At 37.3% G+C, this 9,815-nt stretch overlaps 1 protein-coding gene across 1 annotated transcript; it reads left to right on the forward strand.

The window, feature by feature from the left end:
• The first annotated feature begins 459 nt into the window (after positions 1 to 459).
• On the forward strand, positions 460 to 2,712 carry LOC149380995 (mulatexin-like). The gene is made up of 3 exons (XM_089630876.1): positions 460 to 950; positions 1,045 to 1,204; positions 2,140 to 2,712. Exons 1-3 carry the CDS (start codon positions 515 to 517, stop codon positions 2,498 to 2,500), a joined length of 957 nt encoding a protein of 318 aa, XP_089487002.1. The 5' UTR covers positions 460 to 514; the 3' UTR covers positions 2,501 to 2,712.
• Positions 2,713 to 9,815: the final 7,103 nt, after the last annotated feature.

The raw sequence follows: 9,815 nt of genomic DNA on the forward strand, positions 1-9,815 counted from the left end.
ATAAGGAAAGGCGAAGTGACGAAGTGAAGCTTAGCTTAGGCGAAGTGGTGAGGTGAAGCTTAGACGACGTGACGAAGTGACAAGGGAAGGCGAACTGCCGAGCTAGATTTCAACAAATACCAAAGAAGTTCTATTAATCAAGAAAACCTAAACACCTAAACTAGAGAAATAGCAAACGCATAAATTATTTATGCAAAGTATATATACCCTGTATATAAATTAATTTATTTACCAGATTCAAAAAAATTATTATGTCAAAATTGACATTTAGTCTTAACATGTTTGTAAATTTAAGCTATCTAACTAATTTAATATAGACCTTGACTATTATATAAATTCATTATTAACTATTTGGCTATTTTTTCCAAATTGAAACAAAAATTAATAATAATAATATTAATGAATAAAAAGAGAATCATGCAGAAATAAGAGAGTGGAACCAGTCTATAAATACCATCTCATATTTCATCCTTCAATCACACTATCAAATAAAAAAAATAAGAAGAAAAAAAACATGAAGTTTATTGCAACACTCTTCTTGTGTTTGGTTTTCACAATTATCTCGGTGCGCTGCGAGAGAGACGACCACCGCTGCGGGAAGGCCGTGGGAAACCCGCCGTGTGGAGGCAGGCGGTGCTGCAGCACCAGCGGGTGGTGCGGCGAAAACGCTGCTTACTGCTCCGGAGGAAACTGCGCCTACCAGTGCTGGACTGTCATGCTCACCAACAAGATTAATTACCAAAATAGCCCAGTCAGCCAGGTCATAAGCGAAAGCCTTTATGAAGAGATGTTCAAGCATATGGATGGTTGCCCTAGCAACGGCTTCTACACCTACGACGCCTTTGTTACGGCGGCTTCGTCTTTCCCCGGTTTCGGCACTGCCGGAGATGCCACGACTCGCCGGAGAGAGATTGCCGCGTTCCTCGCCCAGATATCGCAGCTCACCTCGGGTATTATTTGTGTTCTTTTCTTCTACTTCTTCTTCACGTTATTATTAGTTATAATTACATTTAGGTGAAAGAGTTGCATGGTTTTATTTTGTAGGAGAGTGGTCTGATTCGAATGATTCACATTCATGGGGGCTTTGCCATGTCAACACAACCAACGTAGACAGTACTGATGAGAACGTTTATTGCACATCCACTCACTGGCCTTGTGTTTCCGGCAAGAAATATGGGAGTCGAGGACCGGTCCTACTCACTCAGTAAGTGTTTATTATTATATTTCTTAATCATAACACATAAGTGTGACTACTTTTTCGCTCACTATCTATAGTGATTAAAAAATAAAATTTTTTAGGTAAATAGCCAATTAAAATGTTTGAAATTACTATATACTCAATGTTTCGTAAATCTCATAGGTAAATAACTATAAAAATGACGCATAGTAAATGAAAGTGATTATTTACTTAAAATTTACGTTTGTAAATATATGAAAGTGGTTATTTACTTAAGATTTACGAAATATTGATTATTTGTAAAGGTGACTATTTACGTAATAGACTCTTAAAAAATATGCATATTTTAATATCTGGATTGCTTAGTGTTAAGAGCATTATTTTTAGCTAGTGAGGTTTTTAAAAACAATAGTTATAAAAATGCGTGGTGCGCATGATTATGTTATAGCGAAAAGTTCTGGTTGTCGACAACTTTTCTTGATGAAAAGTATTACCCAAAAAAAAAAAATGTTTGGTAAAAAATAATGCAATTTATGTTACCAAAAGAAATATATTATTTACAGAAATACTGTGATTTATCTTTTACGTGGAGTTAAAGAGTATTTTTTTTTTCTAATTCATCTTTCCAGTAAATATACATTTATTTCCATAGTTCATCAAGAAAATAACTAAATGTGAAGCAATATAATTATTTAGCAATTTAAGCGGTAATTGTAATTAAGGAGAAAAACAATTATGTTACATGTAGCTAAATATAAATGAATACAATTATGACGTAATGAACGGTTTAGCAAGCTATTTTCTTTCCCTTCAAATTCTGGCTAAACATAATCTGACCTTCAAAGAAAAGAAGAGAAGAACTTTACTGATTGTATTGCAGATTTAACAAATTTTTGACACCCGGATTTAAACCTTCACGAGGCAGCGACTTAATTATAAATATCTGTGTGTATGTATTTCAGCAACTACAACTACGGACTTGCCGGTAAAGCTCTGGGAGTGGATCTAATTAACGACCCGGATTTGGTAGCCACGGATGCAGTTATATCATTCAAAACAGCCATATGGTTTTGGATGACTCCGCACGACAACAATCCCTCGTGCCATGACATCCTTATCAACGCAAATTCCGAAGAAGCAAATCAAGTCCCAAGCTATGGGGTGATCGGTGATATAATCAGGAGTGGTAGAGTTACGCCAACAAGCATCGAGTATTATAAGAGATACTGCGATATTTTGGGTGTCACCTATGGAGTTCACTTGAACCGTTGGTACGACGAGACACCTTCAGGAGATGCTCTCATTCAAATGCCACTTCTCTGAGAAAAGAAGCAACAAAAGTACTATGTATGTGAGTGGGTTCGGATAAAGATGTGTGTCAAAATAATATCGGACCAAATAATGTTTATGATGTCGCCACTTTCTTTTTTTTTTTTGTTTTAAAGTAATGTCTGTGTGTACGTGGATACCTACTGGCTCAACTTGTTTCGTTGGGCTTACTGTTGTAATGAATAAGTTGGTATTTATCTTCCCTACTTTTCCTTTCATAGCTCCCGTTTCAAGAATCTCACATTAAAATAGAATAGAACCTAAAAGAGTTTATCAACATCATGAGTTCCTCGATTCATTTCCAATTAGTTTTGAGATAGAAGCTCATGATACTTTAACATATCATAGATATTAAACCAAAACAGATATCCGATCTAATAGATTTGACCAAAAAAGAACGAACACAAAAAACCGTCATCTTGAATGGACATGTTAGGAACCTCACATTAAAAGTGAATGAGAACTAACAAAAGTTTATAAATATTATGGATTTTTATTCTTATTGTCAATTAATTTTGAGATGAAACCCCATGACACTATCACATCCACTAACCAAAATATTTTGAAAATCATGTACTAATAAAAGTGAATGAGAATTAACAAGAGTTTAAAAAGAAAATGTGAATTAACAAGTGGAGTAACAAGAGTGAATGATCTTAACATGAGTTTATAAAGAAGGTCATGAGCCGGCTCAACTAAATCGAGGGTCTGGGCATGGAAAAAAAAGGGCCTAATTTTTTACTCTTCTTTCGATCATCATAAATAATTTTAAAAAAATGAAAATAACATACTAATATATATATATATATATATATATATATATATATAGTGCTTTGTAGATTTATAGTCAAAACTAAACCATAAAATTGGGATGTAGCCAACGTTTGTAAACTTTTAGGAAAATAACCAATGACAATTATATTTTACTTAAATATCCTTATATTAAACATGTTATAATTAACAAAAAAAATGTAGTAATTTAAAAATTCGACAATTAATGACAATTAATGTACCAATGGTGAACTCCGATAGAATTCTACAGTAGTAAACATCATTTTTCATCCAACACAATGGGTCTATTTTTGAAGCTCTTCTCCCTACGAATCCGTAGTATTTGGAATCACTCAATTTCGAGTTCATATGAGAAAGATATGGATTTTTGAAGTTTTTATGAGAAAAAAAACTGTATGAGAGAATGTGATAAATCACTGGAGCAAAAATAAAAAATAAAAAAAACGGCTGGAAGGACAAAATAGGAAATTTGGCTGGATTATTCAAGTGTCACCTCATCTGTTGGGCTATTTTCATAAAAAGACGTCGCTTGTTTACCCATGTCTTCACCATCATCTTTAGGCATGTCTTCATCACCACCCTTAGTCATGTCTTCTTCATCACCTTTAGCCATCTCTTCATCGTCAACAATCTTTTCGTACTCAACATCTTCATTTGTGAGACGTAGAACACTCGGCAACTCGTCATTAGCATCTTTGAGGCTCAAACCATTTTGAGTTAAGGCTTTCATGATGAAAGTTTTTCATTCACACATTTCTCGACGTAACTTAGTTACCTTGTCGGTCGAGTTTGAAGGATGAGATACGGAATTGCAACTTGACGAGTATTTAGATTGCCCACGAACACGACCGGAATGTTCCTTAGTTCCCAAAGCGTCTTGCAAGACACTTCCCATTGACTCATCCGTAACTTCTTGATTTAACTTTCCCTTCACATATAATTCGATGTTAGTAAGATTATAATATTTAATTGATGATTTCAAAATGAAAAAAATTATGATTTTTTCTCCAATTGGCTTTTACTTCTCATCCTTGTAGTTTATTTCGTCCTTCATTCTCGACTCAACCCATAATACCTCCTTTGTAGGCCATTGACCCGTCTCCTCTTACTATATATTATATATCAAACAATACCACAAATTAATTTATTAAATACTATATTACGAATCAAGGATAAAAAAAATGAAACATGTAATAAATCTAACCTTTTTTTTTATCAAGTTTGCGATATCCTTTGCGACCGGTTCTAGATTTGTACACGTTCTTCCCGGCTAGTTCTTTCCCATTTTCCGATGATTTTTTGAACACTTCGGAACATCTATAATCAACGAATTTTATCCAATCCTCTTCGGTGATATTTCCATAGCGTTTTAAAATGTATTCCGGCCTCTTCTAGACACTTGGATCATTGAGGATATCTTTGACATGATCGTTGTATAGCTCGTGACGAAATAATCTCACCGCTTCTCCAACTCTCATAAGACAATTATGCTTATATATTATAGGAACCGTAAAAACTTCACATATTTCATTCCAAATCATTTCTTTTAGTTGTTTATGCTCTTTTAGTCTCCAATCGAGCATCGTAATCGGAACGTGTTCGCTAGCTAAAACGCCAAAACAACTCAACAACTCATTACCCTCCTTATTCATTGGTTGATTTTTTTCATCAAATACTACGTTTATTTTCTTTCCAAGAGTTTTACACTTATTAACCTTGGGCATAAAAGTATTTCTTCTTTTCCCGGGACCATCAATATTGGTGGATCTCCGTTCACCGCTAACGGTACTAGTAGAGGTCGTAGACATAATCTATGAAAAAACAAATCAACACAAACTCAAACTGAAATTCAATCTAATATTCCAACACAAAGTCAAACCGAAATACAATTTCAATTCAAAACAATTCAAACACAAACTCAAACTGAAATTCAATCTAATATTCCAACACAAACTCAAACCGAAATTCAATTTCAATTCAAAACAATTCCAACACAAACTCAAACCGGAATTCAATCTAATATTCAACACAAACTCAAACCGAAGTTCAATTTCAATTCAAAACAATTTCTACACAACCTCAAACCGAAATTCAATCTAATATTCTAACTAAATTCCAACTCATACTCAAGGTAATCAGATATTCTAACTCAAATCCAACATTTAATTTAGACACAAATACACAATTCTAACCTAATTTCAACATAAAAATACAAATTAAATAAAAAAAACACACTTACCCGGAGTGAAGACGACGAGCACGGGGTGTGGGAGTCAATGGAGTTGTCGGAGATGTGTGTTGTGGTCGGAGGCAAGGTTTGTTGGTTTGTGTGCAGAGTGGGTGGGTGTGAATGTTTGGTGGGTTTGTGTGAAGAGTGGGTGGGTGGGAATGTTTGGTGGGTTTGTGAAGAGTGGGTTTGGAAGAAGGGGGCGGAGGAAGAAGAAGAAGGGAGGCGGAGAAGAAGAAGGAGTGGTGGAGGAAGAAGAAGAGAGAGGGGAGAGTGAGGGCGGCGGAGGAAGAAGAAGCGAGAGTGGAGAGTGATGGCGGCGCAGGAAAAAGAAGAGAGAAGGGAGAGGGAGGGCGACGGAGGAAGAAGAAGAGAGAAGGGAGAGTGAGGGCAGCGGAGGAAGAAGAACGAATAGGGGAGAGTGAGGGCGGCGACGACGGCGGAGGAAGAAGAAGAGAGAGGGGAATTAGGGCGACGACGACGGCGGAGGAAGAAGGAGAGGCGGCAGTAAGGGTTGGAGAGAGAGAGAGAGAAGACGAAAATTCTGAAATTTTTGAAAAAAAATCGAGAGGGAAAGTTTATAAGTGTACCAGTCTGCGATATTTCACCGTGACGAACGTGCTACGTCGCCACGGCGAACTGTGTTCCACAACGGAACAAACCGTCCCGTTGTGAATGCTTCACCGTAGCAACGTGTATAGTTGGTCGCGGCGAAATATAACGTTTGCCGTGGCGAGACTCTTCCCTAGACTATGTAAGTCGTTCACCGCGGCAACGTGTATAGTTGGCCGCGGCGAACATATTTCGCCGCAGCGAACATAAACGGTGGTCGCGGCGAGTTGCTTTTCCAGAAATCCAGAGACTCTGGAACTATGTCGCCGCGGCCATGTGTATGTTTGGCCGCGGCGAAATTATCTCACCACGGCCAAAGTAAAGCTTGGCCGTAGCGAGATTCTTTCCCATATTTTTATAACGGGACAGCTATCCCGTTGTGCAATATTTCGCCGCGGCCAGGTATATATTTGGCCGCGGCGAAATTTCGCGAACTAGTCCTATAAATTAAATTTTTTCGTCATTTTCACTTTTGATCTCAAATCCTAACTCGGAAAAGCACTCCAAACACAATTCCGACCCGTTCTGCGCCATCCTTGTTACCACTCTCAACTCCACGTCCAAGTCTTGTAAGTTATTCTCTCGTACTTGCTTTTAATATGCTTCTGTAGTATAATATGATAATTAGAATGGGTATTTATTGTAAAATCTAGGGTTTTTATCATTGGAGATGAAAAAATGGATGTGGGATAATAGATTAAATGAGATATATCGAGGAGGTGTAGATGAGTTTTGTAAATTCGTTAGAGAGAATATGGAGGACGCAAAATCTATTCGTTGTCCTTGTGTTCGATGTGGAAATCATAGGCATTTTTCGCTTGATGTTGTTCGAACTCATTTGTTTGTGTACGGAATAATGACCTCCTATCAAAGATGGTATTACCGTGGTGAGGTTTTTCGTTCAACGATAAACAATAGCGACGATGATATGGAAGATGATGTTGATGATATGCCCGGGATGATTAATGATTTGGAAGACGATTTTGTTGATCGGCCGCAGTAGTTTGAGTCGATGATGATGGATGCGGAGACCCCATTATACGAAGGGTGTACAAGCTTTTCGAAGTTGTCGTTTTTAGTCACATTGTTCCATTTGAAGGCGTCGGGTGGTTGGACAAACACTAGTTTTACAAACTTGTGGGAAACGCTTAAAGAAGCCTTTCTGAAAGGCAATAAAGTTCCTTTAAGTATGTATGAGGCAAAGAAAACTTTGGGCACATTAGGTATGAAGTACGAGAAGTTTCATGCATGGCCGAATTATTGTGTTCTATATAGACACGAGCATGAAAATCTAGATGAATGTCCGACCTGCAAAGAGTCGAGGTGGAAGAAGGGTAAAATGCCACGTGACGGGGTCAAAGGAGTTCCAGTTAAGGTATGTATTCACTACTCGATTATCAAATACATATATAGCCTATTGTTTCTTATTGTTTTTTTTTAATTATTACAGTCGTTATGGTACATTTCTCCAATGCCACACTTCCGAAGCATGTTTAATAGTGTCAAACACGCGAAGAACATGGTTCGGAACTGGTGTTCTCAGACATCCTGCCAATGCTGCCCGATGAAAATCATTTGATTTAGAGTATAAGGATTTCAGTGTTGATCCCGGAAATCTTCGTCTTGGTTTAGCCACTGATGGTATGAACCCGTTTAGCATGATGAGTAGTAAATACAGTGTTTGGCCGGTTATATTGGTGAACTACAATCTCCCTCCAATACTGTGTATGAAGAGAAAAATCGTGATGTTAACACTTCTAATATCAGGACCGAGTCAACCAGGTAATGATATCGATGTCTATTTGGCACCGCTTGTCGATGATTTGAAGATGTTATGGGAGACGGATGTCAAGGTCAAAGACGCTTATCGTGGATATTCTTTCAACTTACGGGCAATGTTAATGTGGACTATTAACGACTTTCCAGCCTATGGAAATTTGTCAGGATATTCTATGAAATGCTCGATTGGTTGTCCTATTTTCATGAAAGAAACATCTTCCCTCCAGTTGAAACATGGGAAGAAACTGTTTTTCTCGGGCATAGAAGATTTTTACCAAGAGACCACCCGTTCAGAAGGTTAAAACAAGCATTTGATGGCAACACAGAAGAACAGTTCTCTCCTCGAATTTTGTCTGGTGAAGATGTGAACGAGATGGTAAAAAATGTAAATGAAGTCCTTGGAAAGAGAAAGCGTCGTGCTAGTACTAAAGAGTCATTTCAAGAGAATCCTTGGAAGAAGAAATCGATATTCTACAAGCTTCTGTATTGGAAGACGCACTACATTCGGAATTGTCTTGAAGTTATGCATATTGAGAAAAATGTTTGCGAATCCCTTATAGGTACGCTTCTTGATGATCCATATAAATCGAAAGACGGAATAAAATCTAGAAGGGATCTCAAGGAGCTGAACATAAGAAGTATTTTGCATGGCGATGAGGAGTGCAGACAAAAAACAAAATTGCTAGCGGCAAAGTACACTCTAGATCAGAGGGAAAAGAAGAAGTTGTGTAAATGGTTTGCGTCTATCAAAGTTCCCGATGGTCATTCTTCAAACTATACGAGATTTGTATCTATGAAAGATTTGAGACTTATTGGAATGAAGACTCACGATTGTCATGTGCTTCTATAACAAATGTTACCTCTCGCCTTGCGTGGAATTTTGTCACCCGATGTGAGATTTGCAATATCCAAGATATGTGTATCCTTCAACTCGATTTGCTCAAAGGTTATCGATCCCATTTGCTTAGATTCTATGTAATCGGAGTTGGTTAAAAGTCTTTCCATGCTAGAGAAGATTTTCCCACCTTCGTGTTTTGACATCATGATTCACTTAAATGTTCACTTGGTACGTGAAGTGAAATTATGTGAGCCTGTATTTTTACGTTGGATGCATCCAATCGAAGGTTACATGAAAGTGTTGAAGAGTTATGTGAATAACTACAATAGGCCGGAAGGGAGCATAGTGGAAAACTATATAGCAGAGGAGTCCGTTGAATTTTGTTCGGAGTATTTAGCTAATGCAGACGCGATTGGGTTGCCAAAGAACACAAGTCATGAATCAAAAGCTCTATCTATAGGTTTTTTTTTTTTACAGTTTCTTCTGTGTATTTGACTTATTAATGAAAGGACAACTATTTATATGAGTGGTTATTTGTATGTACTTATTCTAGCGTCAACTGGAAAGAGTGGGAGCAAGCCAGTCTCCATTTTTGCATAATGTTTCCGAAGTCACGCCGTTTGTGGATATTCATTTGAGTGAATTGAGAGCAAATGATCCAAAAAGAGCTAAAAATGAAAAATGGTTACAAGAAGAGCACAATCCTTTGTTTCAGAAGTGGCTTGGAAAACGATTATTTCGAGAATCTGGATATTCAGAAACGTTGAGCAAAATCTCTGGCGGGCCTTCCTCAATGGTTACAAGGTACATTGCTTGGTGTGTCAATGGTTTTACTTTTTACACCAAAGAAAGAGACAACAAACATCCCGTTCGAAATAGTGGTGTAACATTACTTGCTGAAGCATTACATGTTTCTTCGGCAAAGGATAAAAATCCAAAAAAAGCTTTCATGAACTATTATGGTCACATTGAAGACATTTGGGAACTTGATTATTGTGGGTTGCAAATCGCTTTGTTTAAGTGCAAATGGGCCGACAACAATCATGTTAAAGTTGATAAAG

This window comes from Urtica dioica, chromosome 11 (assembly GCF_054948205.1).
Source record: "Urtica dioica subsp. dioica isolate 48M chromosome 11, U.dioica_male_clone48M_v1_H2, whole genome shotgun sequence".
NCBI classification, from domain to species: domain Eukaryota; kingdom Viridiplantae; phylum Streptophyta; class Magnoliopsida; order Rosales; family Urticaceae; genus Urtica; species Urtica dioica.

What these genes read in the sequence shown, in the direction of transcription:
- LOC149380995 (XM_089630876.1), top strand. Translation starts at nt 515, where the DNA reads ATGAAGTTTATTGCAACACTCTTCTTGTGTTTGGTTTTCACAATTATC. An exon ending in GATATCGCAGCTCACCTCGG is followed by an intron (nt 951 to 1,044) that starts GTATTATTTGTG and finishes TTTATTTTGTAG; the next exon opens with GAGAGTGGTCTGATTCGAAT. An exon ending in GGACCGGTCCTACTCACTCA is followed by an intron (nt 1,205 to 2,139) that starts GTAAGTGTTTAT and finishes TATGTATTTCAG; the next exon opens with CAACTACAACTACGGACTTG.